The sequence below is a fragment of the Phanerochaete carnosa genome (assembly GCF_000300595.1).
Source record: "Phanerochaete carnosa HHB-10118-sp unplaced genomic scaffold PHACAscaffold_1, whole genome shotgun sequence".
Classification (NCBI taxonomy): domain Eukaryota; kingdom Fungi; phylum Basidiomycota; class Agaricomycetes; order Polyporales; family Phanerochaetaceae; genus Phanerochaete; species Phanerochaete carnosa.
Window position 1 is genome coordinate 1,641,825 of NW_006767628.1, and position 27,802 is coordinate 1,669,626.

General features: G+C 54.2%; 9 protein-coding genes and 1 non-coding gene across 10 annotated transcripts; 3 read left to right on the top strand and 7 right to left on the bottom strand.

Annotated features, from left to right (window-relative positions):
- Positions 1-1,307: 1,307 nt before the first annotated feature.
- PHACADRAFT_203767 (uncharacterized protein) lies at positions 1,308-6,065 on the bottom strand. Its single transcript, XM_007389983.1, has 14 exons — positions 5,927-6,065; positions 5,844-5,869; positions 5,640-5,789; positions 5,469-5,581; positions 5,314-5,411; positions 4,751-5,257; positions 4,617-4,696; positions 3,524-4,567; positions 3,037-3,466; positions 2,917-2,987; positions 2,771-2,865; positions 2,446-2,717; positions 2,250-2,396; positions 1,308-2,193 (listed from the first exon to the last, which is right to left on the bottom strand). Exons 1-14 carry the CDS (start codon positions 5,963-5,965, stop codon positions 1,591-1,593), a joined length of 3,675 nt encoding a protein of 1,224 aa, XP_007390045.1. The 5' UTR covers positions 5,966-6,065; the 3' UTR covers positions 1,308-1,590.
- Positions 6,066-6,212: 147 nt separating this feature from the next.
- PHACADRAFT_246624 (uncharacterized protein) lies at positions 6,213-7,062 on the bottom strand. Its single transcript, XM_007389984.1, has 3 exons — positions 6,762-7,062; positions 6,621-6,704; positions 6,213-6,564 (listed from the first exon to the last, which is right to left on the bottom strand). The coding sequence occupies exons 1-3, from the start codon at positions 7,002-7,004 to the stop codon at positions 6,415-6,417; spliced, it is 477 nt and encodes a 158-aa protein (XP_007390046.1). The 5' UTR covers positions 7,005-7,062; the 3' UTR covers positions 6,213-6,414.
- A 951-nt stretch (positions 7,063-8,013) lies between these two features.
- PHACADRAFT_246626 (uncharacterized protein) lies at positions 8,014-9,742 on the bottom strand. Its single transcript, XM_007389985.1, has 8 exons — positions 9,706-9,742; positions 9,545-9,656; positions 9,327-9,495; positions 8,939-9,271; positions 8,654-8,884; positions 8,474-8,605; positions 8,131-8,423; positions 8,014-8,078 (listed from the first exon to the last, which is right to left on the bottom strand). The coding sequence occupies exons 1-8, from the start codon at positions 9,721-9,723 to the stop codon at positions 8,062-8,064; spliced, it is 1,305 nt and encodes a 434-aa protein (XP_007390047.1). The 5' UTR covers positions 9,724-9,742; the 3' UTR covers positions 8,014-8,061.
- Positions 9,743-9,907: 165 nt separating this feature from the next.
- Positions 9,908-9,978, top strand: PHACADRAFT_t5. Its single transcript has one exon. It is a non-coding gene; the product is annotated as a tRNA-Gly (tRNA).
- Positions 9,979-11,361: 1,383 nt separating this feature from the next.
- Positions 11,362-13,859, bottom strand: PHACADRAFT_246628 (uncharacterized protein). The gene is made up of 4 exons (XM_007389986.1): positions 12,675-13,859; positions 12,288-12,620; positions 12,117-12,234; positions 11,362-12,034 (listed from the first exon to the last, which is right to left on the bottom strand). Exons 1-4 carry the CDS (start codon positions 13,491-13,493, stop codon positions 11,661-11,663), a joined length of 1,644 nt encoding a protein of 547 aa, XP_007390048.1. The 5' UTR covers positions 13,494-13,859; the 3' UTR covers positions 11,362-11,660.
- A 951-nt stretch (positions 13,860-14,810) lies between these two features.
- On the bottom strand, positions 14,811-15,238 carry PHACADRAFT_246629 (uncharacterized protein; the record flags this gene model as incomplete). The annotated part of the gene is made up of 1 exon (XM_007389987.1): positions 14,811-15,238. A coding segment is annotated over exon 1 (290 nt), but the record flags the coding sequence as incomplete, so codon positions are not given.
- A 180-nt stretch (positions 15,239-15,418) lies between these two features.
- Positions 15,419-16,466, top strand: PHACADRAFT_246631 (uncharacterized protein). Its single transcript, XM_007389988.1, has 3 exons — positions 15,419-15,781; positions 15,838-15,982; positions 16,033-16,466. The coding sequence occupies exons 1-3, from the start codon at positions 15,426-15,428 to the stop codon at positions 16,117-16,119; spliced, it is 588 nt and encodes a 195-aa protein (XP_007390050.1). The 5' UTR covers positions 15,419-15,425; the 3' UTR covers positions 16,120-16,466.
- Positions 16,467-17,525: 1,059 nt separating this feature from the next.
- PHACADRAFT_246632 (uncharacterized protein) lies at positions 17,526-20,444 on the bottom strand. Its single transcript, XM_007389989.1, has 16 exons — positions 20,418-20,444; positions 20,195-20,367; positions 20,083-20,140; positions 19,873-20,018; positions 19,721-19,820; positions 19,536-19,667; positions 19,229-19,480; positions 19,136-19,166; positions 19,053-19,078; positions 18,947-18,999; positions 18,630-18,892; positions 18,407-18,576; positions 18,268-18,350; positions 18,130-18,218; positions 17,736-18,079; positions 17,526-17,679 (listed from the first exon to the last, which is right to left on the bottom strand). The coding sequence occupies exons 2-16, from the start codon at positions 20,344-20,346 to the stop codon at positions 17,665-17,667; spliced, it is 1,914 nt and encodes a 637-aa protein (XP_007390051.1). The 5' UTR covers positions 20,347-20,367; positions 20,418-20,444; the 3' UTR covers positions 17,526-17,664.
- Positions 20,445-20,686: 242 nt separating this feature from the next.
- PHACADRAFT_246635 (uncharacterized protein) lies at positions 20,687-22,717 on the bottom strand. Its single transcript, XM_007389990.1, has 6 exons — positions 22,455-22,717; positions 22,082-22,395; positions 21,771-22,028; positions 21,621-21,719; positions 21,216-21,568; positions 20,687-21,164 (listed from the first exon to the last, which is right to left on the bottom strand). The coding sequence occupies exons 1-6, from the start codon at positions 22,693-22,695 to the stop codon at positions 20,810-20,812; spliced, it is 1,620 nt and encodes a 539-aa protein (XP_007390052.1). The 5' UTR covers positions 22,696-22,717; the 3' UTR covers positions 20,687-20,809.
- Positions 22,718-24,080: 1,363 nt separating this feature from the next.
- Positions 24,081-27,794, top strand: PHACADRAFT_203774 (uncharacterized protein; the record flags this gene model as incomplete). The annotated part of the gene is made up of 6 exons (XM_007389991.1): positions 24,081-25,373; positions 25,423-26,325; positions 26,379-26,488; positions 26,544-26,699; positions 26,756-27,257; positions 27,307-27,794. Exons 1-6 carry the CDS (start codon positions 24,296-24,298, stop codon positions 27,792-27,794), a joined length of 3,237 nt encoding a protein of 1,078 aa, XP_007390053.1. The 5' UTR covers positions 24,081-24,295.
- Positions 27,795-27,802: the final 8 nt, after the last annotated feature.

The following is a 27,802-nucleotide window of genomic DNA, read 5'->3' on the forward strand; positions in this document are numbered from 1 at the left end:
GAGGGCATCTGTGCCGGCCCAAACTCCATACCTGCTTGCACAATTTTTTTCTCAACATCGAAGACAGGCTGTGTTGTTCCGGTGGTCCATTATCCTAGTTAGCAATTATGGTCGGCTAAAACAAGGGCTTGCCATAGTTGCTCGTATGGACGCTGTCGATGGTCGCCGCACGAGGGCTCGGGCTCCATTCAACGAAGTGTGTTGGGCGGTGTTCACGAACAATAGGGGCAACATTTCATGATTTCGGTGAGAGCAGCTACATGGCTTATCAGGTCTCTCTCCACCAATGCTGTGTATTTCGTGAGTGAAAGATTCCTGTGAAGGATATGTGTGATGCTGACCGGGTTAGAAGCCGACCAACGAGATATCAATCACATACCAGTGCGGCTGCAAGGTTCGACTTCGAGGGAAAGTATCTGTAGGGGTCCCGACGTCCTGTGGTGCCGCCGTTGGGAAAGCGTGGCTGCTCAATCAGGACTTGTGGAGTACTGTAGTAACGGCTGCTGACACGTAGCATGAGACCTGAGAGCATAAAAGGCTCAATCATGATCTGTCCCGAAAAAGAGCGTGTCGATGATGATTCACTCGCCGGAGTGCGTAAGCCGTTTTGAGAGCTGTAAGCTGGGGTTCAATGACCACAATTTTTATTCGTACCTGTTTCTCTCGGGCGTATGGACTCTAGCAGAGCAGATAATTTTAGTACGACAGCCACGATGGGAATGTTGACGCTTTCAGATTGCAGAGTACGCATCATGATGCATCCGTCGTCTCTTGGAGCTTCAAGCTCTGCAAGTCTCTTCTTTTCTGTGGCATCATGCAAGTTGAGGAGAAGAGACGGGCACCGGGTTCGTATCCTTCTATGCAAACTCTATCTGGGCCGCTTAAACATCAACGTGCGTTGTTGCATGCAGCGAAGGAACGATTTGGTCTAACCACCTCCTGGATCACACGACGTAGGCGGAACATTAAGCTGGCATTTTCAAAGTACGCCGGACAATGTGCTCTAGCTTATCTGTTGGAGTCTAGCATAACTGTGATAACGGTGTTGATGGTCACACGTGCCGCAGGCGAAGCTCAAGAGCTCGACAAATTCTTAAAGTGCCATACAGGGCACGCCACATGTATTCGAGCTCGCTCCGCGTATGGTACTCGGCAGGTTGCATCCGCCTAAGCTGTTCAGTCTCGGCCTTACGTTCATAAATGCGCGTCCCGCTACTACGGTTTCTGTGCAGGAAGCGAGTGTACCTCGGTCCTCGTGCAGACCGCGCGTCGAGGAAGCCGCATCCCCACTTCATCTCCGGGCTCGAGTTGCAGCATATTGACCGGGAACACATGCGAGATCGAATTTCGGAACGTTAAGGACAGGTGCCACGACGGTCAGGACGAACAAACGGGCGCTTCAACAGCAGCTAGCGCTCGCCAGTGGTGCGCGAGCAGCGCAATATGGCGAGATCGGGCCAAGACATGTACATTGAACTGCGTAACTAGCGTTGAAAGCAGCAAGAAAACCACAAGTACAAATGAGGCTCGCGATATAACGTCTCTCATCCATTATACTCTACATTTCTTCCTTTCTCATATCGTGACCGTTTACACTCCGACGAGGTCCTGGAATTCCTGGCCTAACTCGCTGCTCTTCCTCGTGTTCTCGACGAGTGTATCGAATCGTGGCGACGCCCCAGGTTGAGCAACTTTGCTAAGTGCGACGACTGCGCGGAGTGTGCTGCGCTGGAGCTCACCCGCACGTTCGAGGTCTTGCTTAACGGTGTCCTTCGTGACCGTCGCACCCTTCATGCTCTTCTCGAGCGCAGGTGTGATGTCGTCCAGCCGTTGCGAGATCGCCGTCGGCGCGACCTGGGACAGACGGAAGAGCATCATGTGGCAGATGACCTTGACCTCGTCCGAATCGTCCGAGAGGCCGACCAACATGTGGCTGATGAACTCGTGCGGATCCAGCTTCGAGAGGCAGGTGTCTAGCAGCGTGTAGAGGGTCTCGTACGCGGTCTTGCGGGCCTCTAGACCGTCGTCGACCTTGTGTGTCCAGGGACCCATCTGGACGGTGCGGATGAGCTCGGGTTTGACAACTGTCTCCTGATATAGGATCGGGAGGATTGCCGGGAGATGTTCTCTGATGAGATGTGGCTTCGTCCTTGAGGCAGAATTGAGAGCAGATAAGGCAAGACGGCGAACGGTCTACAGGACGAAAAGTTAAGTCCGTCGCAGGATGGCCGAGAGCAAAGAGCACTCACAAGATCCTGGTCGCCGACTAACGAGAGGAAGTCCATGATAGTGGCGCTGAGCAGTTCATCATACGTCGCGGATGGCTCGGCGAAAGTGTAGCGAATGGCAGAGATGACAGTGGCCCTCGCGGCGGGATTTTCGTCGCGAATGCGTTCCTAAGGGCCCGTCAGTCATATTTATACCGCAGTGACCCCGGGGACGTACATGAAGCTGAGGAAGGTATCTTGACGGTGCGGTAATAGCAAGCTTGCCCAGACATGCCGCAGCAACGTTGCGCGTGATCTCCTCCGACTCTTCAGAGTTCTGGAACAGAGGCACCCAGAGCATGTCCGCCACATTCTCTAACTGTCCATGCGAGCAGTGAGTGACGACCTCCTTCAGAGCATGTAGAGACAGAAGGCGCTTGGCAGGGTCTCTCTCAACCATCTTGACGATAAAGGGTAGGAAGTGATGCAGATTTCCGACCGCGATGTTACCTGGAGTGACATGAGCATGACTCAAAACGTCAGGAACCAAAGTGAGCACTCACCCGCAGCGAAGGCCGCCGCGGTACGGATCTCTTCGACCTCAGAACCGAAGCGTTCGATAGCTGCGTTGAAGATGTCCGTCTGAGGCGACATATCGCTAGGCATGCAAGCGTCAGACCAAGACGATCACCTCAATTGCCGGACTCACATAAAGCGGCCAACTTCTCCCATGACCAACAAGCTGAGCACGACCTTCTCAGGCTTAGCAGGCGACTTCGCCTACCAAATTGTAAGAATATCGTTCACAGCCATGTGACGATGAGCGTACCCGTACCTTCAACTGCTTGGCGAACTCCACGATGGTACCGGCAGCAACCGTCTGTTGGCACTTGACGACCTGTCCGATGCAGCGCGCCACGTTCGCCTGTGACGCCTCCGACTTGGGCGCCCTGTCGATAGAGATAACGAGGTTCGGCACGACGTGTGTCGCGATCTGCATATCTGCCCGTACGAGCGCAGCGAAAAAGTTAAGGACCGAGTCGAACGGCGCGCCCGATACCAATGACGAATGTGCGACAGCATAGATATCCTGGAGGAGATCACTCTCAACCTCGGGGAACGTAGACGTCGGCGCGACTTCGAGGAGGAGCGCAACTATGTTGAGTGCAGCGGCGAGGAGAGAGATGTCCGCGGTCGAAACATAAGATTTGAGCTGGCCAACCAAGGTAGGAGGCAAGTCGGCGGGAACCGTGCTGTACCTACATTGAAATAAGGTCAGATAGTGATCGCTGTCGCTGTGCCGGGTATGATCCTACCTTCTGAGAAGCGCATCCAAGCAAGTAAAGACATCACTCTTGCCGGATCGTCCACTCTTCTTCAGCAGGCCGAGCACCCATTCGACACACCCGTTGACCCACTGGTCGCTCACCTCCGCCTTGAGCGCCACACGCGTGACGACATCGACGGCGCCCTCCGTGCGTGCGTTGGCGCGGCAGATCGCTTCCCACTCCTTGCCACCCTTGTCCTTGACGACATCTGTGGCGCAGATCCAGAGATCCGCGATGACTCGCTCGGCGCATAGACGGACCTCAGCATCTGTGTCATGGTTGCTCAGGCGTGAGACAGCCTCAGTATATACGCGGTCGACCCAGGCGGCTCCTTGCACAGGGTTGAGCGCATTTAGCAGGCTGGAAAAGGTACGGAAGCCTTCGGAGGCAATCTTGGGGTGCCTCTCGGAGATGGATTTCAGAAGGGCGGCGATGATGGAGTCCAAGGAATTTGAGTAAGCGGTGGCTGGGTGGGTGGAGAAGAACAGACCGAGGAAAGAGAGACATGATACTTGAAGGTTGGCTGAGGATCCGGTTGTAGACTGAGAGAGGACAACCTTGGCGTTGGCAACTACTTGTGCTGACTGCGCTGTCAAGCACCCGGGAAGGACTGTCAGGAGGGCGTGCAGCAGAGAGAAGCCTCCCTGCAGGGTAGTGACTGGTGTCTTCGTAGACTTCAACTGTTGCAACAAAGCCTTTGCAAGCGGTGGTACTTGCCCACGAAGGAGAGTGATCGGATTCTCTTCGACCTCCATGCTACCTTCTTCCCGTTTCCTTTTGCGCGCGCTGAACTGGGCGTCCTTTGCTTGGGGGGTTGAACCATAGAGGTTCGTTTGATTGAGCAAGATACCGTATGTAGACCAGATCTCCAGACGGACAGTCTCTTCACGATCGCCGAAGCGTGAAATGAGCACCGGCGAAACATCCTTATACAGTGCAATAAGTAGTTCAGGGCGTGTGCCGATAACAGCGGCGAGTAATTTTGTGGCGGAGCGACGGATTTTGTACGATGTGTCTTCGTCGTCAGAGTAACTGAATGATGTAAGCCATTGTTTAACCAACAAGCGATGTATACACTTACTCGTCAAGTTCGGCTTCGTCGTCATCATCTTCGTCAACCATCTCTTCGTCCTCGTCTACCTCGTCGTCCCCAGCGTAATTCTGTACAGCGCGTTACTTAATATAAATGCTGTTGATAGCGGCAATTTTACTCACGGGGTCGTATTTGATATATTGAGTACCAGACTGAATAATGCTGCTCAGGTAAGGCGTGACTTCTGCAGGACATTTGAGCACAAGAGCCTCGAGCGCTTGCAGACCACTCTCTCTGAGCTCCTCGTCGTCCTTTGCAATCGCTTTGATGATGCCTGGTACGAGGTCGTTCAGTACAGTGGCAACTTGATGTGGAGAATGGCGCGCGACGGCGGCGACAAGCTGCACAGTCGTACGTTGCTTCTCTACGCTGGCAGAAGGAGCGAGGTTCGGTAGAATAATCACCGTCAGCAGCTCGCTGAAATGCTGTGGCTGCGAAAGTGGCAGATATTGTGCGAGCGTGGCAATAGCCCGCTTGCGCACCGCGGAACGTGGGTGCTGGAGCAGTGGTGTGAGGACAGCTAATGGCTGTGGTTGCAGGTTAGGGTCGGCGAGATATGGACGGAAGCGTGCAATGAGGATCGAAAGGATCGAAAGTGTTTCAATGAGTGTCTCTGGCGGAATGCTCGACTACATGAAGCGCCATAAGCGAGACAGCAGCGTATGACGCGACATGCTGTACTTACGTTCCGTAGTTGATCGAGAAGTTTGGGAGTCAGCTTCTCGCAGGCTTTCGCAGCAATCTTTCCCTCTTGTGGCAACTCAGAAGTTATAGTCTTGAGGGCTGTATGCAACGAAAGTAGTGAGAGTGCATCCGTGCTGAGCATCTCGCAGAGCGTACCAAGGCCTGAGATATCCCGCAGCTCTTCATCTTGTGATGAGGAAAACTCAATAAGCTTGTCCACCACCATGACCATCTGAGTTTCACGGATGATCTTGATGAGCTGACCGAGACTGTAGAGAACATCTTAGGATCGCGACCATCCTGGCGTCCTGACGGGTAATATCTCACCATTTGACAGCTTGATTCTTGACTTCTGAGATCTTGTCCTCAACGAGAGCAAGGACCTGTTTGAGAACCTTACTCTCCATGTTCTCGTCCCCAAGGAAGTTGCCCGGATCCTGCTTGATCTCGAGCAGGAGATCATTCAGACCCATGTACCTGCACACCGCTTGTGGGTACACACGCCGCGCATCGCGCATCGCGAATACTCACCGGAAGTCCTGGTCGGGTGATTGCATCTACATAGCGTAGCCGGTGTGAGCACTAGCCACTAGCACCTGACATACATTACGCACCTTCTCAATCAGCCCAGTCATCACATACGTCTTCGTCATGTTGGGCCTTGATATCGTTGTTCAGACAGTTAGAAATATGTGGGTAATATTGGGCACAAAAATGTAGAGAAGCCGCGGAGGGCAGGTCGCCCGTCGAAGTCGAGAGGCAAAGGACGGCGCGTGCGCGTGCAGACCCATCCTATGTCGCGGATCTCAGATCTCGCGTCTCCTGGCACAGGCGCCTGCTGTCCGGGCACGCCGCCATCGCCCTGGCCCTCAGGAAATCGCAACGGAAAATATTGTTAAATGGGTATGATACTAATGAAGACTGTGTAATAGTATTTTTACAATGCATGCGACATGGAATAGAAAAACACGGAATTAGTAATACATAACTCGATGATCCCCTCTTTTTGCCTCTAGCAATTATGATAAAATAAATACGCGGTCTGGCGACAGGCTCTATTCACGGGCTGAACGCTCTTTCGAGATGGCGCTGGGGGGCCCGCCTAATGCTGCTGAGAGCGCAACCATCTCTCGACATCCTTGGCCTCAGCCGGTTTCATGGCACCTCGGAGTGGATCGGCGGTCGTCCGCAGCCTCGCGGAGGTTTGCAGGCTACGGAATCCCACCACGTAAAGAGGACATATTCGATTTGCCTGCCAAGAATAATAAGTCCCTACAATAAGAATGGAGAGTCATGTTATGTATATACCTTGGATGAAGAATTTCTGATGATCTGTTCAACCATTCCGATATACCAAGATCCTTTCACTTTGACCCACACCGGCTGGTTCAGCTGCGGAGCCGGCATGAGTGATTTTATACGACCGCATAAGTACCATTGACAACCTACCGAGTAGCTTGCCGAAGATGGCGGCTCAGGCGCGCGCGTTCGCGCAGAAGCCCGCCGCTCCTCCGCACGTGCTGCGCCGTCGTCGCCGTACTCGGAATCGATGTACTCGGAGCCGTCATCTGCGTCAGAGAGCTCCGACGGCGTCTGGGCACCGCCGAAGTCGGTGTCTCTGTCTGTCTCGTCGCTGGCATCAGGCGTCCACTGCACGCGGCGCCACAGCTGGGGCTTTGCATCGTACGGCATCTTTCGGACTGATCGGAGGCGGGGTAAGTCAGATGGGAGGAAACTGATGTTGAATCTTGATTGAAGCGACAAGTGAGACACTGAAAGGTGGGAAGGGAAGAATGGGTGTGGCAATGGACGACAGGTAGGCGGACCTGGGGTCAGAGGGGGACGGGTGCCTTTTATCTCGCGGCCGGGATGGGATCGTTCCAAAAGTGGCCCTAGTTTAGACGCCAGAAAGCCTGTAGTGTGCCTGTTGTATCTGAGCCTCTGCTGGGCCTAACGGTACTCCCTGTCGCCGGACTTGGCCCTTTTGTTGTCCAGGGAATAGGATGGGAGTCCTGAAAGGGTGACTGGAGGTTGAGAATGGTGTAAAAGAAGGACAAGGGACAATTGCGCCGGATCGGGTATGTCTGGTGTTTTGACCGGCGCCCGAGGCGTCTTGCCGGATCCTTCGAAGGCTTGAGTCTGCGTATGTGTAGTGAGTCAACGTGGTCGCTAGAAAGCCTGCAAGCTTATACGCAGCGGAGGAGCAGTGCCACTGCCACTGTCGTGGTGATCTAGTCATTCATCGCCACGAAGCATCAGACAGCTCGAGTGTCCCACGCGCCAGGAAATCAGGTTTCCAGCCCGGCACCTGCGGGTGATTGAGTTTCATCAACGCCTGACAAACACTATACGACTGCTTGTCATGTAAGAGGCTGACATTAATGAGAAAGTTCGCTGGCGTGGCAAGGGCCTGCGCAAACTGGCAGCGCGCCGGACGCCGTAGTGGAGACGCGAAATCAACTCAGCTCATACCTACAGACGTATGTAACTTTGACTGGCAAACGCGAGTCGCATGGGGTCATCGCAGTCAGGGCAACGGCAAGGTTGGAGCCAGACATTTCTCACTCGTGTCCGCGCTGCAGATATCGCGATGCCACACGAGCGCTGTCAGTTTGTAAGATCTGTAATGCACATGTTCAGTCATGACAGACAAAATAAAAATAGATGGCGCACAATGTTCGAACGAGAGTCCATAAGCCTTATATCATAAAACAACAGTCCGTAATATACACTCGTAGCACCTGACAACTTATACACCTTCATTGCCTGTACAACTTATGAGATTGACACGCATCAATGATGTAAAGAAGACGCGTACCAGACTCAAGAGTCCATGCATCATGCTTCCTTATGTCTTCGGCAGTGACCGTCGGTCGTACGCTCTCAAGTGATTTCAGGAAATCGGCCAGCCTGAGTGGTGGCTCTTTGAGCTCGTCGCTTTCGATATCCGTCCAAGACGTCTCCTTTGCTGCAGGGTCCCCTGGAGAGCACGGCGTGTACTTCTTCTTGCCGTCGTCGTCCATAGGTTTGAAATGTGTCGCGGACATGACCTTGCGGATAGGTTGCATAAGGGCATCGCGAACAACGACGGCGATATCCGATCCAGAATAGCTAATCACGCACAAATGAATTCAGGGTCATGCTATAGCTGAATTACGTACCCGTCAGTCTTCTCGGCAAGCAGTTTCAGATCTTTTTGGGTCAGCTCGTTTGGTGTGTCGCCTATGTGCAAAATGAACATTTGTTTCCTGGCTTCAAGACCAGGTAATGGGATGTGAATCCGCTTCTCGAAACTGCAGAGGTGTCAATTTCGGAGTAAATGGCCGAGTAGAGGTGCATACCGCCGCTTGATAGCATTATCGAGCTGCCATGGGATATTTGTAGCGCCAAGGACCAGTACACCCGTGTCATCATGTCCGACACCATTCATTTGCACCAGGAATTCCGTCTTGATGCGTCTTGAGCCTTCAGACTCCGCGTCGCTTCGCGAGCTGGCTAATGAATCTATCTCGTCGATGAAGATAATCGCTGGCTTGTTCTCGCGTGCCATTTCGAACAGCTGTCGCACAAGCCTGAGTCAAAGCAGGTGAGAGTTGAATTAAGGGCATGTTATTCACGAGCCTGACCTTTCCGAGTCTCCCTGCCACTTGCTAACCAAGTCGGACGAGCTGACACTGAAGAAAGTGCCCTTTGCCTCGGTTGCCACTGCTTTCGCGAGGTACGACTTCCCAGTACCGGGAGGACCATACAAGAGGATACCGCGCCACGGCGTTCGCTTGCCAGTGAAGAGATGCGGGAACTTGATGGGCAGGATCACAGCCTCCTTCAATGACTCCTTCGCAGCTTCGAGCCCGGCAACATCATCCCACTTCACGTTGGGCTTGTCTGCAACGATGGCGCTCGTAAGCCCAGCTCGCAGTTTCTTGACCTCTGGGTCCGTGTCGTCGTCGTCACCCTTTCTGTTTCAAGCGAGCATAAGCACATAAACGTTTAGACACAGATGGTGTAACGCACTTCATGCCCTTGCCCCCGCTTCCCCCGTTCGCCATACCATCCGCCCCAACCGCCTTCTTTGCACGCTTGTCTTCTGCCTGCTGCATGTGCTCTTTTAACGATTCTGCGCGGCTGATGTACTCCTCAATCTTCCCCCGAATCAGCTGTTTCAGCTTATCGTTCTTCTCCCCTAAAGCTTCTCAGTCGCAAAGCCCAGCATGCACAGCGTGACCACATACATTTCAGCGCGAGCATGAAATAGTCGAGCGCATTCGAGTACTGCTTATATGCTTCCGCATAGTTCTGCTTGTTGTCCTCCTCGATAGCGGCGCTGACGATTTGGATGGCGCGCTGAATGAGCTATGAGCAACATCCGCATGCTCAAGGGTACGCCACTTACGTCGAGATTTGAAGTCATAGTGAAGGGGAGGATGCCCTGGAGGAGTGAGTGCCTGTACCGCGGTCTCAAGCCTCAGGCCTTAGGCTTAGTCCCGCAGCTACGCGCCGGTAGAATGTTTGTCCTTGTTAGAATCGGAAGGTCCTGCATAACACAGGCAAATAATAGATAAAAGGCATAGAAAGCTCAGAGGGCCGTTTCGTATGCATTAATGGGGTAGTGGTAACCTGGGTCGTTGCCATCGACCCGCCGGGGGTTCGATTCCCCCTTAATGCATCAGCCTACGTCGCCGATTTTTCACTGCATTACCAGTTCTAGTTATCTTTATGCAAGCTGCTAGGACTAAGGCTCCAACCGTTTAGTTTACGTGTAAACTTTTTTTGTAAACACACAGCAAACGGTTGTAAACGTTTATAAACAGTTTATAAACAGTAAACAAACAGTTATTACAGGGATCTAACTCACTCTAGTGGATTGCGCCAGATTAGCCTCTGAGAAACCTGTGTGAGCCTACTGCTCTACTTGAGCCTGAAAAGAGAGGTACAGTGCTTGAGCAACGCAAGGCGCTTGTTTGATGCGCGAGAGAAAAGCGAGGCCGCAGCTTCCTACTTACAATATTGATGTCCTGGCAAACACTAGGCCCGACTCGGACGTGTATAGATAGTGCACCTACTCATGCGTACAGGGAAGGGGCAATGCGTGCATCACATCCCGAGCACGGACCGGCCATCAGGCAGCATCTGAACACTCCGTACCTCAAGCATCGTGCTATGGTCATCCCTATGGCCCGCTGGTGTCCCCTACGCATAGTACGCAGATTGCGGGCACACGAATAGTCTCGATCGGCCAGTGGAGGTTGCGGGAGGACAAACACTGGCAATCACAAGCTGCGAGAGCGGTATTGCCAGGCAGCACTGTACTCATAAGTATTGCCCATTGTCAAATCGAAGCTGCGGCCCCAGCCATGCGCCGTACAGCAAGCCAGTGTAGCGCACTCGTCATATCCAATGCGCGTACGTCACCGGAGCCCGGAGGTAGCATGAATATCATACGTGCTGAAACTTCTGTGACCGATGAGGTTGATTGCTCGCGAATTGAAATTGAGGTCCCCCATCGTTCGGATGTTACTCTGTGGAAGCACTACCCATACTGTAGGGACCAGGTATTTATCGCCACTCAGAGAGCTATGTCGATGAAATCTCAAGGAAATGCGTTTCCCGACCAACGCCCATTGTGCGTATCGCGTAATGTTCACGCCTAGCTGGCGTAAGTCATCTACTGCGCACCGGCCCATCTACAGTGTATAGCTGTATAAAGCTGCACACAGCATCTGTATTCGACGCTATAATTATGGCTTTATCAATTTCAATACTCTGAAGCTTCGAGCCTGTCCTGCGCGCGGTACGTGACGTAGGCCTCTCATCGTGAGATACTGTAGATCACCTAGATTCGGTTGTGATTGGACTCGAGAGTTGGCAGGCCATGCTTCTTACAACACGGGTTTGCTTGCGCGTCGTGAACTTCGATCTCTTCGTGGAGAACCCTGCCAGTGTTCTTCCTTGAGAAAGAAAGACGAATCGTGATGCGCAGTCTACCTGTCGTATACCGGAGTCCCGCGTTCATCGATCGTTCATCGTTCATGACAGAATCGCATGATATTCCAGAGCGTATAGAGCAAGCCAAAACGTGCCACCCTACAAACTAGGCGAAGTAGTACATCTACATTGACGTGAGTGCGAACGTAAAACGAGAAACAGCGATGAGAGATGAGAGATAATAAAAAGCAGCGGATGTGAAAGTAAAGACGACACAGTTAATTGAGTATGAGCTAATAGGAGCGAAGAAACAGCCGTCGCCAAGAGGTATTACAACAATATAGAGCTCCAACGATGCGCGTGCATATGAGCGGGACGCCAGAGAGTCTGAGCCGGGTCCGAAGTGAACACCTGCCACATAGGCTATGACCCAACGATATGCACATGCGACTCGGCCATTGACTGCGCGTAAACATGCTTGTGCGACGGCTTCTCGCAGAGGTAGCAAACCTCGATGCTCTGCACCCACTGATGATTGATCGCGTCATCGATGCTACACCGGAGCTTAGGGTTCGGCTCGAGCATCTTCCGAATCAGAGGGCGACACGGGCGCGGCGACAAATTGTTTATTGTCGGCGGACACTGCGACTGCGCCGATACGGTTGACTGGCACGCTTGAACGTATCCCGCGAAAAGGGCGTCGGTCGGTTGCGCCACGGTCCACGGAAGCTCCTGGAAGTGCAGACAATAGTACACAATACCACAGGCCCAAATGTCGACCAAGCGGGCATCGTATGCTGCAGAGCCCGGAAGAGATGAAGAATATGAAGAGAGACAATTAGGGGGCAAGGCGTGTGGCAGACGAAGCCGTTTGCTTACGTTTGCCCAAAAACTGCTCCGGAGCTATGTACGGTTCGCTTCCGCACAGCCCTGTGGACATGTGTATCGTCGTCTCCCACGGTAAGCGATACACGGTGGATGCTCCGTAGTCTCCGATCTGCGGCTAACGTTAGACGATGCAACGCCGCGCAACACAAAAAGGAAACACACCTTGAGATGGCCCTTTGTGTCAAAGAAAAGATTCTCAGGCTTGATGTCACGGTGGGCAACACCCTGGCTATGCAGATAGTGCACACCAGTGAGAATCTGTTTGAAGCAGCACTCGACCTCCGCAGGAGACATGCCGCCGCGCTTGATGGCGGCGTAAAGGTCGCCGCCTGGGCAGAACTCCATGACTTCGCACCAGTGGTTGCTCTCATCCTGTACGAGATCGACGGTCTCGACGATGTTGATGTGATGAAGGGTCGAGGAAATGCAGAACTCGGCTGTGAGCTTCTTGACGTACTCCTTCTCTGTCTCGTTCTTCCGCCTCTTCCTAAATTCCTGCACAGAGCTTCGTTAGCATGTTGCCGAAGGCTAGTAGAAACGCGAACGTACCTTCACAGCGTATAGCTTCTCTTCTGATCGGTCCCACTTGTGAGCCAGTCGGACAACGGACGTCGCACCTCTGCCGATAGCCACCTTCTCGCATACGCCGTACTTCTTCAATAAACTCGCTGTACTATCCCCAGCCACGGACCGCCCTCCATCCGACCCGCCCGACCTCTTGCTGCTGCCAGTCGAACGTGCCGACGATCTCCGCACAAGTTTAGGCGCACCGAGAAGGTCCTTGAGAGTGAACTTCTGACCGGAGTCGGAGTGGACGGACGGCGGGCGGCTCTTTCCCTCCTTCGTACTTTCGCGCGAAGGGGTGGGAGAGATCTTGCGGCCAGTCGGTGTCTTGCTACTCTCCTTGCTCTTGATGGAGGTCTTAGTGGGTGACTTCTTGAGCGGCTGAGGCTCAGGGTCGCGATGTTCGCCCTTGTCAAGCGAAACCCTTCCCCCAGCTTTACCGGCGGAGAAGCTCGGGGCTCGGCTCGGCGGCTGTGTGGAGGGCAAGCTCCAGCTCTCGCTTTCCGAGGCAGAGGGCGACTCGCTGGTAGACGGCGTGATCGAGCCGGTCGTTGCTGACGAAGCCTCCTTGTCCATCGGAGCGACGCCGCCGTTCATGCTAAGCTTCTCGAGCTGCTGGCCGAGCTCGAACTGTTGTAGGTCGCGACGTGTACGCTCGGGGGACTTAGGGTAGCTATATGAGTCGGGGGGTGGGAGGGGGACGTGGCCCGTGGCCGGCGTCGTTGTTGGTAGCTGCGCGGCTGTGGCCATGGGCGTAGGCTTTGTCGACGCGTGCTTGGTTCCGTTTGAAAACCGCCTCGACATGAAGCTACGGCTGCGTGGTTTGTCTGTACGTATGTCACCATGCGGCGGTTTATCTGAGCCCTCTGGTCCCTCGCCGTCGGCTTGGGGCGCTTCAGTGCTCGCTGTTGTATCTGCCATGGCCGTATTGAGAGTGCGTGGAATCGTGCGTGGAGATGCGTCTGGAATAAGCAGTGTGCGTGTGTGTGCGATGTCGAGAGTGTCGGAATGTGATGGGAAGACGTTCGCAGGCGTCGAATGAAGGCTCTGAGTTATTATGCTGTTTATAGGGATATCATGACGGCCAACACGGTTCTGAGAGAGGGGTGTTGGATGCAGAGATGGGGTGGTGAAGGCAAGCGAGAGGAGACGTGCCCCCCGCTGAGTGCCTTTAAGACTGGAGGGCAGAGGAGGCGAGAACTTGCTGACGGAGAAAGGGACTGAACAAAGTGAAGGGGGAAAGTGGAGTTTTGTGTGTTCCGAACTTATATATCGGGATTATCTAATTACTTAAATTATTCCTTCACTGGCACTTTTGCCCGTCCTGCCGTCGCTGAGATCGTCCGAGAGAAAATTGCAAGCACAGGGCTGTCCGGTTCTGACACACAAGCTTGTCGTCGGCTGGTGTGTCCATGACGCTCGGTGAACGTTTGAGGGTGCGACGGCCTCGTTGTCAAACGACTGCAGGTACAGAAAGGTGTATTTTCTACTACTCTCGGCGACTCGTTCCTATCAACGTAAAATCGATCCGCAAAATCTCATCCAATCCTCGAAGCAATGCCTGCTCTGCCTGACCGGATATCGCACACGAGGTGATGATGAGCAAGCATCGCGCGGACGAAAACGACACGGTGCCGCGCCCTCGTTGGGAATCTGATTAGAAGCCGTTCATACCACGATCAGCGTATCGGGAGGGCCAGGGCCATGTACCTCAGATACGCACGAAGCGAAATTTAGAAGTATAGACCAGATTCCTGTCCAAGAGCAAGCGAGCCCGAGATAACGCGGTTTGGTATTGAGTAAGGCAGCGAGAGAGATGGTGCCGCTAGCGCTGACACTATCAGAACGTTGTTCCAGTGCCCAAGGGTCCTGAGAGGCTGCAAGACACGTTCCATGTTCGCATGAAAGCCAGGTTGCCGTACTTCCGTCCACAACTCCACCCACAGAGGTAATCACTGTCCGACAAGGTTCCGATAATCTTCGGCGGAGAGAAGCGTACACCGGTGCCTGCAGCTGAAGGTGGGAGCGGATAGCAGTCGTCTCGCGAACGACGGTGAGGTCATTGTCCAGGCTCTATAGCCCTCCCCAGCGGCAGGCAAAAATACACAGCTCACAGACTCAGCATAGCCAGTCCCAACGGAGGCGCGCTACGAACTTAACTATCCAAAGAGACCGAGGCAACGTCCACACTCGCGAAACGGGAGCTTCCAGCATGGCACGAGACAACGAGTGAGCCACGCCGGATGAGATCGGGAGCACTTTGGGGGCGGGTCAAGGCGTGGGCAAACCGGTAGGAGTAGTCTCGGAAACAAAGAATAGGCAGAGGCCGCCCCAGAGGAGCGGACATGCTCTGGGCTGGATGCGGTTCGAACAGCCGGCGAGGCGCACGACTGGCGACGACGGCGCTGGTGAGAACGACAAAGGCAAGGCCGCCGGCCGTTTGACGCATGGCGGGGCCGCTGCCGGGGCTGGCCCGGCCCCGGTACGTGGGTGCGGCCGGGAATGCCGGTTCCCCGACCACTGTAAAGCTCAGCTTATAAGGTTTCGGATAATGCCGTGTGGCTTTGCTCACGTAAGCCCAGACTCGCACGCTGGGGGCCATCCCCGCTGTGCGCTGCCCTCAGCGACCCTCCTCAAGACTCAAGGCGAGTAAACCTATGCCCGATTTTCACACAATCTTGCTCATCGACGAGGCTGTCATGCTGCCGTCCGGATTTTTCTCAACTCTTAGGCACCATGGTCAACCTCCGTTCGCAAAAGCGGCTCGCCGCATCTGTTGCAAGCGTCGGCAAGCGCAAAATCTGGCTTGACCCCGCCGAGCAGAGCGAGATTGGGAACGCTAACTCCCGTACGCATATCAAGAAGCTCATAAAGGATGGTCGCATTATCATCAAACCCCACACCGTCCATTCGCGCGCCCGCACTCTTGAGCTTCTGGCCGCTAAGCGCAAAGGTCGCCATACCGGCCAGGGTAAACGCCAGGGTACCTCTGAGGCTCGTATGCCCACCAAGGTGCTTTGGATGAGGAGACAGCGGGTTCTTCGCCGTTTGTTGAGGAAGTACAGGGAGGCTGGCAAGATCGATAAGCACCTGTGAGTCTTCCCGTTTTCTCTGACGATAGGGATCCCCGCCAACATCTGCTTGTCAGATACCACCAGCTGTACCAGAAGTCCAAGGGTAACGTTTTCAAGAACAAGCGTGTTCTCATGGAGTATATCCACAAGGCTAAGGCCGAGAAGAGCCGAACCAAGGTCCTTTCCGACCAGATGGAGGCTCGCCGCACCAAGAACAAGGTCCGTCTCTCCCAGCACTTTCGTAAACAGCATGCTTACTGTGTGCTTAGGCTGCGCGCGAGCGTCGTGCTGCTCGTGTTGCCGAGAAGCGGGCAGCTATCCTTGCTGTCGAACACGAAGCCCCGGTCAAAGAGTAAATACACGATATTGATATATTCAGGCCCGACGCCCGACCACTCTCCCTCCGTTCCAGGGCTATCTAGGGTCAAGCCCTCCTCTTCTACCGTCCAACCGCTCGAACCGCACCGTATCTGTATCCTATGCCATGCATACTCTCTCAATCATACACCAAACTGCCCATGCTTATATGCTTTCTTTTGCCTCAAGCTTATTTTCTGTGACTGTCTTGCTGCGATTGTCTTGGTGCGATCGTCTTGGTGCGATCTATTCGGTATTTGTCCCAGTATATGCATATAAGCTCGACCGGAAGAGAGCTTCTTCGGAGTACAACTGTCGTACGGCAGTAAGAGCATGTTTGATTGCTGTCTCACAGGAGTTTGCCAAATGTCTGCCCGTTTGCAAGCAGTCGTTCCGGTCTGTTTCTTCTCAGGTCGTGGGTGTCTCAGCTCACAGGCATGTTACGGCAGTCAGCTCGGCTAGGGTAAGCCGAAGAGGAATGCTTTGAAATATCGGCCCCAGGACCGTGCTTTCTGCCAGCTGTTCCTTGCGCGCCCGGCGGCTGCTGCATTCTGCTAAAGATTCGTATGACTGCGACCTGGCATCGATACTGAGGGATGTCTTCTGCACAGAGCCACCCGTCTGGAACCACATGAACGCAAATCCTGTTCGCGTCTTTTCTACCGACTGTTCGGGTGGGTCAGCAGGTCGCTTTGCTTTGCACACGGAAATATCCCAACAGGGGAAGAGCACAAGCTCGCCCCGAACCGTGGACCAGGTACCACGGTTTGTCAATCCATTCTTCCCAGCGACGGTGACACTCCAAGGCGCTGCGACCCCTCTTTCGCGATATCAAGCCCTATCACCCGCAGAATGGACATGGAGAGGCACCTGACGGGCCATGCGCCCGCGGCGAACACGGCGCAGTGCACAAATCTTCACAGCTCCGCCTTCTCTACTCCGCTTTGTGCCCATGTCCCGACCGTGCATACGCCGGACTATGCAAAGTTCAATACTACTCGACAGGAATGCTTCGATCTCAACCTGAGGGTGGGCACGCACGGAGCTGCGATCCTAGGGATCCGCCCGCACGGTTCTATTCCTGTCCTCCGTCTCTCCGCACACCCACCGACGATCCGTTAGTGCGCAATTGCGGATTAACGTAGTGCGGTATGGCCTGGTGTGGCGGTGCCTGCGGCGAGAGGTGCGTGGGCTGCACGGGAGAGCATCTCGAGGCGTGGCGTGCGGCCGAGCCGGCTCGAGCCGGTTGGCCGACCTGTGAGCTAGGATGCACGTCTTATCGATGCTGACGTTCTTTCCTCAGCATACGGCATTTCTCTCTGCAGGCCGCACAGCGGACGTTTTCGGATGACCTCTCCGATGATATTGGATCTGTGTACAGGCAGTAGCACTAATGTGGGCCTCCGGGACGAAGAAGCGTGCGGCGTGGGTACACGGCTTTAGGCAACAGCAAAGATATCTTCCGTTGTACACTACTAGCACACGGATCTGCCCTCGTGACGCACATTAACTGTCGCATGATTTCCGTCGTGCCTGTTTTCATCTTACAGCTGGAGATCCTGTCAGACCGCCGTCAGTCTCTTTTACGACATCCCAAGCTAGCAGCGGGACACACCTTCTCGATCATCTTTGCCGCAATCGGGTGGAACGCCATCTGGTGCGCCCTGAACGTCTCCCGCGCGAGCTTCTTGTCGACTTTGCTCGCCGCGAGGAACACTGGTCGGCAGAACTTCATGCGGCCCTTGACGACACCTGAGCCATCGTCGCCGACGACCCACCGCAGTGCATCGGGCGTGTACTTGCGTGCCGCTGCCGAGGTGGGGCCCTGCAGCGCGACTTCGTAGAACCGTAACCGAATCTCGGCGTTAGTCGCAGACGAGAAGTGGTATACATCGGCAAGCACGTCGACGTGTGCGGCCGGCAGCGGAGTGTAGGATTGCAGGGTCTGGAGGAAGACGACTAAGGGAATATGAGTATCGTCAGTCTCTATTACATCAGTGTACGCTTACCTTTCTGGTTAGAGTTGAAGCATGCGATGTCCGACTCTTTGAAGGTCTGGATGGGATCCGAGACCGACCTCGACTTATCCCATTTTTCGCTGTACAGCGCATCAGTATATACCACGCGGCCGCGATACTTGCACCCACGCCAAGTCGTATGCTTGCTGTGCCAGGGTAGTATCGTATTCCATCTTCACTGGGAGCTCAATACCCTCGCCGTGCAGCCAGGCCTGGGAAACACATTATTAGCCCGACCATATTCGTGGCATAATGGGAGCAGACTCACATCCCACTGTATGCCATCTAACGCTGCGACCTTTTCCTCTCCTCCGTGCACTTGAAAATACGCGTATAGATGCTGCTTCCAGACATCGGTAGTGATGCTCTTGCCTGTGAAAGTGCTCACGTAATCGTAGATGTACGGCAAGAACACATCCAGGCCGCCAAGCGTCCTTTCTGTCTCTAACTGAGCAAAACAACTTTGCAAAAAAAATCTAACGCGGACCCACCAAGGTGCAGCAAAAAATTCGCACCCTTCTCGTATGGCACATCGCTGTACGCATCGTCCGGGTCTTCTCCCTTCTCGAACGGGATGACAAGCCGCTGGTACTTCGGCGCGCTCTCATAACTCTTGAGTGCGTCGCGCAGGCTCTTGGAGCCGATCACGTATTGGAAGCCTCGCGCGGCAGGAGAATGCAGCTTCTCTTGCAGGACGCGCTCCATGTACGTCGTGAACCCTTCGTTCAGCCAAAAATGTGTCGCGTTGGCGTTCCTACAGGGCTATGAGTGAGGGAAGGTGGAGAAAATATGTGCATATAGTACATACGTTACGCCGTTGCCAAACCATGAGTGCGTGAGTTCGTGGACTACAACATCGACCTATTGTGCGCTTTAAGTATAAGCTACGCTATGCGCCTAATTAGTGTATTTACCAGGGAACGGTCGCCAGCGAGCAGCGCTGTCGAGCGAAAAGGGCATAAGCTCGAAATTTTTAAGCGAACCAGCCATCACCTACTGGGGGTTAGGAATGTCAAACACGCATTTTCCTGGCGGTTCAAAGACCACAATTAGTGCTTGCACCCAGCAAACCCGGAACCGCGAAACTTACCATACCGCCGAATGGAAAGCTTGGCGGGAGCACGAGCATGTCGTACACACCAAAGCGGTACGGCGGAACGATGGTTTCTTCGGTAGCGAGGAACCGGCCCGTGTCCTCCTTGAATTCCCAGTAGGCCGCGTCGATGAGCTCTGGTTCGGTCCAAACGCCGCTCGTCCAGTTCTTGTCCGGCATGGCTGGGAAAGGCTTGTACACGATGTTGCCTGCAGCGATGGCGATGAGGTACGAGGGGATCGGGATGGGCTGTGACGGTGGGTTAACGAAGTCAGCGAGGGGAGAGAATAACGGAGGAGCAGACCTGGTTGTACCTGTACACAACTGTGTCTTTTCCGATAACCTTGCCGCCGTGTGCGGGGCCGTCCTGGGGCGGGGACACTCGGATGGCGGACATTAGGGCCGGGAGAACAGAGGTGATCGCTGCGGTGTAGGTCTTTCACTTTTTCAGGCTCTCATCGTCGAAAGAATGTACGTGAATACACCCACAGTCTTGATGGATGGAGTGTCTTGCATCGGTGCCAAGCTGCGCGCGTATATCGGCTGGCACTGGCTGAACAAGTACGGGTGCTTCTGACCCTGAGTCTGTCTTCACAACTTCATCAGCTTTCGACAGATAGAAAATATCAATTGAAAATTACTCTTTTGCAAGCCATTGCAACGCTTTGCAGTCTTCTGTCGTCCTATAATGCACAGTCACTTTGAAACGGAGGCCTATCGGAGGAACCCTGGGCAGCGCGACATGCAGCGCGGAGCCCATCACCGGGTGGCTATCTGCCAGTCTGTACTGAACACATCGCTCAACATCAACATCACTGTTCCCCTCCAGTAGATACAAAAGAAACACCTACATCTGCGGTATGCCCATCGATCTCAACCTTTGAGATGTCCAGAGCGGCAGTATCAAATCTACACTCAACCCTTTTAGCCAAGCCCTCGCTATAGAGACACAAGGTTACTTACACAACATGGCGAACGCCGTCCTGCTTAACCAGGAGCGTATGTGTTGCTGCGCCAGCGACGGCCTTGGCCTCGAAGTCCAGATGCCAGACAAAGTCGATGTGCTCAGAGGCGATCTCGAGAAAGTTTGCCTGAGATGTAGGATCATTCGGCATGTTGTGTGAGGCCCTGATGCGCTGCGCCAACCGTGAAGACTAGCTGTGTTGTGCGAAATCTCGGCCCTCACCTGGGTGTGGACGATAAACGAGTGTCCGAGTTGGTCTCGCGAGAGTCGCGATGACGCGCGGCGCGCACGCCCAGAGACGCAGAAAATGATGGAAGCGCGTCCCATTAGGTCCTATTACGGAAGACGTCCGGCGGTCGCGTTCGAGCTCGCATAGACGCGAGCGTATAAGGCTGAATGTATATGACGCGGTCTTTGCAGGGCTAAAGCTTGGAAGACAGAAAGCGAACTTATCTATTCCGAGGATATCTACAAGGTATATTACGTGTTCCAGAAACATGAGAGACAGCCGTTGACAGTGAGACAAAGACATGGGGCTCTAGATCGTACAGCAGAGGCAGGGGCCAGCTTCACTTTTCCCAAGTAACATCTCGCGGGGTATCATGGAATTTACATCAGAAAATGGTCGTCATCTGCCCATGTTCGTCCGGCACACTCATCGCGCCAAGAGCCCGCGAGTTCGGCCCATTCTTGCCGAAGGTAAAGCCAACCCAGATCCCCCGCGACATCATCTCTTCGCGCTCCTCGACCTCGTCGACATGGCGCTGCTTCTCTCGTACCTCGTTGTACTTGGCCATATCCTCCTCGTTGCCGAAATCGTCGAAATAGCGAGTATCGGTCTCGGTGTACAGTTCCGGGATGTACGGAGGCTCGACATCGCGGAGGTGCTCCCACTCAATACCGGCAAACCATGCGTGTCCTTGCACATCTTCAATCGTCTTGTACCGCAGGTCGGCATAAGTGATCAGCCTATTGAAGCGTTAGGCAAGAAGAGGGACGAAGGAAGAACAATAAGTGTACTTCTTGATTAGGTTCCACGACTCATCCGAAAGGTTATATTCCACATCCTCGTCGTCATACTGTGGCCGCTGCAGCACCTCAGTCCATTTCTGCAGGTTCGTCCAGGTCTCTTCTGGGGTTTGACCGGTAAATGGAGGGAACCCAGCAAGGAGCTCAAATAAGATGCAGCCAAGGGACCAGAAGTCGACGGCATAAGTGTAGGGCTTTCCTCGTAAAACTTCCGGCGCCATGTAATCCGGCGAGCCCACAATTGAGTCAGCCCACTGAGGGTTCTGGCGTTGGACAGACTTGAAAATTGATCGCCGCTCCATGGTCGAGCGTTGCACTACCTTGTTATCCTTCACTTTGTCGAGCTGCATGATCGTTGAATGACTGAGGGTAGTGAACACAGAGCTGATCGCAAACCTTTATCTTCAACGATTCTATTCGCTGTGGATTCAGTGCACCAGTAGCGAGACCGAAGTCTGTCAGCTTGACATGACCTGTAGCATCGATGAGGAAGTTCTACGCATTTTGATGAGGAACAAGCCAAGTTTCAAAATCGGCGCCACATACCTCTGGTTTCAAATCACGATGAATATAACCAAGCCTGTGCAGTTCGCTGACTGCCATAAACATCTCACAAGCGTAGAAGCGCGAATACTCTTCCGCGATCACGCCTGCACTGTTCAGGAAGGTGCGGAAGTCGCCTCCAGGGACATACTCCATGGCTAGATAGACATATTGAGGGTCTTGGAAGGCGTACAGCAAACGTACAAGCCATGGCGTCCTGGTGGCAGTGAGGATATCGCGTTCGACAAGAACGTGTCGAATCTACTCCATCCGCTCAATGTGGGAGCAGTCTCAGATGAGCGCTGGGAACGCACCTCGTCCATCTTCTGGAGCGTCTTCTTCTTCATACGTTTCAAGGCGCACACCTCACCGGTCTCCTGCTTGCGCGCGAGGTACACTTCTCCATAGCCTCCCTGGCCAACTTGGGTGATGATGTGGAACTGCTCCACGCGAAGCTTTGCCCTACGCCTGCGCAGAACAACGCGTTCCCTGCCGCAGTACGACTTCCACTCCTTTTGGTGTTCAGAGTGTGTGAGCCCCCGCTGGGCCGTGTCCTCGTCGAACTTGGCACGACGATCCCTGCGCGCGTCGAGGTAACCAAGATGCTGGAAGTAGTAGTCGAGGAAGTCTACCAGCCCGGAACGTTGAACAACATGTTTCAGATGCAAAGATGTGAGGCGTACGTACAGAGCTGTGCGACAGTGGCCTTGCGTTGCACTTCGGGGCTCGACAGCAGCTTGCGCTGGCGGGGCGTGAAGTTGTCGTTACGGAGGGTATCTGCACGGGCGGTATTCATGTGCACGTCGTGCAGAGTGCTCTTAGCGGTGGACATGCGGATGTCGGGGCTGTTGATGGTGCTCTTGACGGTGTTCATGTGCACGTCAGGGAGGCCCTGGTAGAGGTTCTCTTTGAGGCGGCGGCCAGCCATATCGTCGCAGATCGTAAAGTCGTAAGGGTATGGGGGCCTCAGTAGAAACAGTCTGCGAGAGAGAACAGAGTGAGATGAGTTTCAGGTATGAATTCAACATATGCGTCCAACGTTCCGCTTTCAGCACACGCGAAGGTGATGCCCGCCTTTGAGTAGAAGCGCCCATAAAGGCAGACGGCGCGACTTGCCTTTTCACCACCATGGCACGCGTCCTCCGCGTTCTGAATCCTAAACTCGGTCTCGCTGCAATTATCGCGCAGCAGAATCTCCAAAGCGATCTCTGCATGGAAGCCTGCGATATCTCAACACGCTGCTTTCCCCGAGCCGTCTCACAATGCGTATAGAATGCACAAACAGAGGTCGTGCACAGGATGAACACACATTTGAATGAAAGGGGAATCACAGGGAAGGCGCAGAGCTATGAGCTTGAGATCAAGACGCATGCGTTAAGGTCGGAGGCTGTGCCTCATCTCAGGTGAGAGGTTACCACATATAGTCAGGCCGGACTGGTATTCAACGCATACAGATCTGGAGTAGAAGCATGGCTTACGGTCGTAACGTTCGAGCGTCAGCTTACCTCTATCAAGGAGTGATTAATGCGCTTTGCTGGACGCTGGGATTGAACAGCAACGTTTTGTGATGAACAGCCCTGGCAGGCGCTTGCTCAAAGGTAGTGTTAAGGATGCTGTGGGTGAGTCGTCCCTGTCTATCGAGGCCATGACACGCACTAACGAGAACATCAGCACACATGTATATGTATCTCCATCTTCATCCGATACCTACGCTATGACAAGAATACCACGCTAGGATTTTGCAGCAGCTATACGAGGATGTCTACTAAGCGCACCTGACCGTGCAGAGATATGGCCTTCCGAGCATTGACCTAGTACCCGCTCAAGTCTCGCCTTAGCAACTTTCTGCTCGCTCAACATCATACACGCTGGTCTCTAGCTTTTATCGCCTCCCATCTGTACGAGCGGCTGGGTGTCGCGCTTCGACACGAGGATTAATATCCAGGACATGCACGAGGCCACCTTCTGCTGGCGGGAAACCATGTGTGGCTAGTTCCACACGAGGAAGGCTACGCAGGATGCTGCCCGTACTCGACCTGCCCGATCTCTGTTCCAACCAACTCACCCGCAACGTATTCGAGCTTCAGCTCAACTAGCAATTCAATCCGCACAGTGAGTCTAATCAACACTTCTCCCCGCCCATCTAATACTTCTCTGCTAAGTGGGACATCTCTGCCACCCGCGTTGATAGGACTCGCGTTGATACAAGCACGCTTCGTTATCGGCGACAGCATATAGCTTGCGTCGCAAGTGTCTTCCGTATTCCCTTGGTAATTCAGTGCGCCAATATGCGATGTGGTCTCTGCCTGAGGGCTGACTGTTTCTGTATACACAGCTGATCCAGAACACAAGCTTCGTAACGTCTAGGGTGTTACTATCCGGAGTCGCGGTGGCTTAAGCGCTCAACGCAACATTTTGACTGGGTGCCACGGGCTATCTGCGGCAAGCAACCACGCGATTGGAAGGTCCACGAAACATGACGACAAGAGGCCAAATCCTTCTATGCTGGCGCAGTGCTGGGGCCTTCGATGATCCTACTCCTCCCAATTCCAGCACACGCATTCGGTTCCGGAAAGCTGCTGAGCAGAAAGACCTTAGGAAGCAGCAGAAGCAGGATAAAGAGCAGCGCAAGTATATGCAACGCATTTCGAAGCAAGATGGAGGGGAAAAGGCTATTCTTCCTCGCATTCGCCCTCACCCTCATCCTCGGTTTTACCCTCGCACTAATCCTCACCCTCACCCTCACCCTCACCCTCAGGCCCGGACCCCTCCCCCTCCTTGCGCTCAGGCTTTTCCTCTTCCTCTTCATCCTTCCCGTCGGGCTCGGACCCCTCCTTCTCCTGAGGACTGGGTCCTTCTTCCTTCTCCTTCTCCTCCACCTCCACCTCGGGCTTGGACCCCTCCTCCTCCCCCTCGTAATTGGATCCTTCCTCCTCCTCCTCCCTCGGGATCCTCTTTCTCCTGAAAGCTGGATCTTTCCTCTTCCTCTTCCTCTTCCTCTCCCTCCTCCTCCTCCCTCTCCCTCTCCCCCTCCTGTTCCTTCTGTTCCTCCTTATTCTCCTTATTCTCCTCCTCCTCGGGCTTGGACTCCTCCCCTTCTCCTTCTAGACCGGGCCCCTCTTACCATTCCTCGTCCCCGCCTTCGTCAGGCGCCGGATTCTCCCCGCCCCCCTCGCCCTCGCCCTCTACCACTGCTTTATGCCCAGCCACTTGTGTCTTCACTGAGCAGTGCCGACAAAGATTCCATAAGCACCTCAGCTTCATCCGGTGTCGCCGATTCGAAAGCTCCTCCGTCTGAGTCTCTTTCCTGTTCTTCGAGCCAGTTCGCGACTAGTCCAAAGCAGCCCGTAACGCCGTCGCTAGCGGCGGCTGGTGATACACTTCCTTCTTTACCGGCTTCCGAAACTGAGCAGGAGTGGCGGCGCCAGAAGGATGTCGAAGGCGCGTACAATTCCGCTATCGACGCCATTATGGAGATGACCGGCCTGGAGGAAGTCAAGGCCCAGCTGTTGCGGATCAAAGCCAAGATCGATACCACGCGGCGCCAGGGCGCGTCGATCGAGGACGAATGGTATAACGTCGTACTGCGAGGCAACCCAGGAACCGGTACGTTCAGTTCCTTTTCGCCTTCAGGCATAAGCTGATCTCTATGCAGGCAAGACAACTGTTGCACGACATTACGCAAAGTTCCTCGCTCTGGTCAACATTGTTCCCAGCAACAACTTCATCGAGACGACTGGTTCTCGTCTGGCCAGCGACGGTGTTCTCAGCATCAAGGGGCAGATCGAACGCATGGCCAAGAACGGCGGCGGCGCGATGTTCATCGACGAAGCGTACCAGCTCACTAATGGACAGACCGTTGGTGGCAAGCAGATCCTCGACTTCCTCCTCGGCGAGATGGAGAGACATGTTGGCAAGATGGTCTTCATCTTTGCGGGCTACAACAAACAGATGGAGAAGTTCTTCGAGCACAACCCGGGACTGGCGAGTCGTGTGCCGTACTCGCTGCAGTTCAGCGACTACAACGACCCCGAGCTCCTGCACATGCTTGGGAAGCTGATATCGAAGAAGTACAATGGACAGATGAAGGTCGAGGGCGGGATATTCGGGCTGTATATGCGCGTTGCAGTCAGGCGTCTAGGCCGCGGACGAGGGAAGGAAGGCTTTGGCAATGCCAGAGCGCTCCGCAACATGCTTGCGACCATCTCCGAGCGGCAGGCGATACGCCTGACGGAGGAACGCAAGAGAAGGACGCGCCCAGATGACTTCCTCCTGACGAAGGAGGACATTATTGGCCCTGACCCTTCGAAGGCAGTCCTGGAGAGTACCGCATGGAAGAAGCTGCACGAGCTGGTCGGCCTCGCTGAGGTCAAGCGGTCCATCAAGACCCTCTTCGAGCTCGTCGCAGAGAACTACAAGCGTGAACTGGCAGAGAAGCAGCCGATCCAGATGTCGCTCAACCGTGTATTCCTCGGCAACCCCGGGACAGGCAAGACAATGGTTGCGAAGCTGTATGGGCAGATCTTAGCAGATCTTGGACTGTTGAGTAACGGTGAAGGTGAAATTCGGGGCAGCTTGATCAGTCGTATTTGGTTCTGATTCACCCCGCAGTCGTGCTCAAGAACCCCGCCGACTTTCTCGGGTGTGCTATCGGAGAATCGGAGCGGAATACCAAAGCCATTCTGGAAGCTACGATTGGCAAGGTCCTCGTCATCGATGAGGTATAGTACATCTCGTTTCATGGATAGATATATTCCTGCTAACATTTTTTCGTAGGCATATTCGTTGTACGGAGGCGAGAACGCAGGCGGCAGGAATCTTTACAAGACGGCCGTGATCGATACCATCGTCGCGGAGGTTCAGAGCGTCCCGGGTGAAGACCGATGTGTTCTCATGTGTGGCTACGAGCGACAGATGCGGGAAATGTTCCAGGTAATGTCGCGGTTGTTGTTCTATTCTGAGGTCCAACGGTATTGAACGCGTTGCAGAACGTCAACCCAGGTCTTTCGCGTCGCTTCGCAATTGAGGATGCATTTCGCTTCGCAGACTTCGCCAACTCCGAACTTCTCGAGATCCTGAATCTGAAGCTGAAGGACCAAGATCTCGACGCGACGCCTGAGGCCAAGGCGGTGGCGATCGATATGCTCAGTCGGGCCCGCGACCGACCGAACTTTGGGAACGGCGGGGAGATCGAGAATATACTCGGCAAAGCGAAGAATAACTACCAGTCACGCCAATCAAAGCTTCCCGCTTCTCACCGGCCGCTCGAGGTTATCTTCGAGCCTTTGGACTTCGATCCCAACTTCAACCGCGCGGAAAGGGCAGACAAAAACCTCAAGAAGCTTTTCGAGGATATGGTCGGATGCGAGAAGATTGTGGAGAAGCTGCAGGAGTACCAGAACATCGCACGTGTTACCAAGCAGCGCGGGTGGGAGGCACGGGAGGCGCGGCATCTCATCCCGACTAACTTCGTGTTCAAGGGACCTCCTGGTGAGTATATCCCTGTATAAGCTGGAGTGCTGGTGTTAACACGAAGCAGGTACCGGCAAGACGACCACGGCGCGCAGGATGGGCCAAGTTTACTACGACATGGGCTTCCTCTCATCCACAGAAGTCGTCGAGTGCTCCGCGTCCGACCTGGTAGGACAATACGTCGGACATACAGGGCCGAAGACGAAGCAAGTCTTCGAACGAGCTCTGGGCAAGGTTCTTTTTATCGACGAGGCGTATCGTCTTAGCGAGGGCGCGTACGCAAAAGAGGCAGTGGATGAACTCGTCGGGATCCTCACCCAGGAGGCTTTCGTTGGGAAACTCATCGTCATTATCGCCGGATACGGCAAGGAGATCAACACGCTGCTAGCCGCGAACCCTGGACTTGCGAGTCGATTCCCTGAGGAGATACACTTCGACAACATGTCACCAGAGCACTGTCTCGAGATATTGAAGAAGGACCTCGCGAAGGACGACATCGAATGCGCGGCGATTGGGGCGACATCCTCGGACGAGTACAAGCAGATGTGTCGCTGATCGCGCGA

Bases quoted from the DNA above. Each gene is read 5' to 3' on its own strand.
- PHACADRAFT_203767 (XM_007389983.1), bottom strand. From the start codon at position 5,965: ATGACGAAGACGTATGTGATGACTGGGCTGATTGAGAAG. The intron at 2,866-2,916 runs GTGAGTCCGGCA...TTGCATGCCTAG, and splicing joins GGAGAAGTTGGCCGCTTTAT to CGATATGTCGCCTCAGACGG. The intron at 2,194-2,249 runs GTGAGTGCTCTT...TTCGTCCTGTAG, and splicing joins TAGTCGGCGACCAGGATCTT to ACCGTTCGCCGTCTTGCCTT.
- PHACADRAFT_246624 (XM_007389984.1), bottom strand. From the start codon at position 7,004: ATGCCGTACGATGCAAAGCCCCAGCTGTGGCGCCGCGTGCAGTGGACG. The intron at 6,705-6,761 runs GTAGGTTGTCAA...CCGGCTCCGCAG, and splicing joins CATCTTCGGCAAGCTACTCG to CTGAACCAGCCGGTGTGGGT. The intron at 6,565-6,620 runs GTATATACATAA...TATTCTTGGCAG, and splicing joins TCAGAAATTCTTCATCCAAG to GCAAATCGAATATGTCCTCT.
- PHACADRAFT_246626 (XM_007389985.1), bottom strand. The intron at 9,272-9,326 runs GTGCGTTACACC...CGCTTGAAACAG, and splicing joins AGCGGGGGCAAGGGCATGAA to AAAGGGTGACGACGACGACA. The intron at 8,424-8,473 runs GTACGTAATTCA...GTGCGTGATTAG, and splicing joins CTTGCCGAGAAGACTGACGG to CTATTCTGGATCGGATATCG.
- PHACADRAFT_246628 (XM_007389986.1), bottom strand. From the start codon at position 13,493: ATGTCGAGGCGGTTTTCAAACGGAACCAAGCACGCGTCGACAAAGCCT. The intron at 12,621-12,674 runs GTACGTTCGCGT...AGCTCTGTGCAG, and splicing joins AGAAGCTATACGCTGTGAAG to GAATTTAGGAAGAGGCGGAA. The intron at 12,035-12,116 runs GTAAGCAAACGG...CGGGCTCTGCAG, and splicing joins GGAGCAGTTTTTGGGCAAAC to CATACGATGCCCGCTTGGTC.
- PHACADRAFT_246631 (XM_007389988.1), top strand. From the start codon at position 15,426: ATGGTCAACCTCCGTTCGCAAAAGCGGCTCGCCGCATCTGTTGCAAGC. The intron at 15,782-15,837 runs GTGAGTCTTCCC...TCTGCTTGTCAG, and splicing joins GGCAAGATCGATAAGCACCT to ATACCACCAGCTGTACCAGA. The intron at 15,983-16,032 runs GTCCGTCTCTCC...CTGTGTGCTTAG, and splicing joins CTCGCCGCACCAAGAACAAG to GCTGCGCGCGAGCGTCGTGC.
- PHACADRAFT_246632 (XM_007389989.1), bottom strand. From the start codon at position 20,346: ATGCCGAATGATCCTACATCTCAGGCAAACTTTCTCGAGATCGCCTCT. The intron at 19,167-19,228 runs GTAAGTTTCGCG...TTGAACCGCCAG, and splicing joins GCTTTCCATTCGGCGGTATG to GAAAATGCGTGTTTGACATT. The intron at 18,893-18,946 runs GTATGTACTATA...ATAGCCCTGTAG, and splicing joins TGGTTTGGCAACGGCGTAAC to GAACGCCAACGCGACACATT.
- PHACADRAFT_246635 (XM_007389990.1), bottom strand. From the start codon at position 22,695: ATGGCTGGCCGCCGCCTCAAAGAGAACCTCTACCAGGGCCTCCCTGAC. The intron at 22,396-22,454 runs GTACGTACGCCT...CCGGGCTGGTAG, and splicing joins GGCCACTGTCGCACAGCTCT to ACTTCCTCGACTACTACTTC. The intron at 21,165-21,215 runs GTACACTTATTG...ACGCTTCAATAG, and splicing joins TCGTGGAACCTAATCAAGAA to GCTGATCACTTATGCCGACC.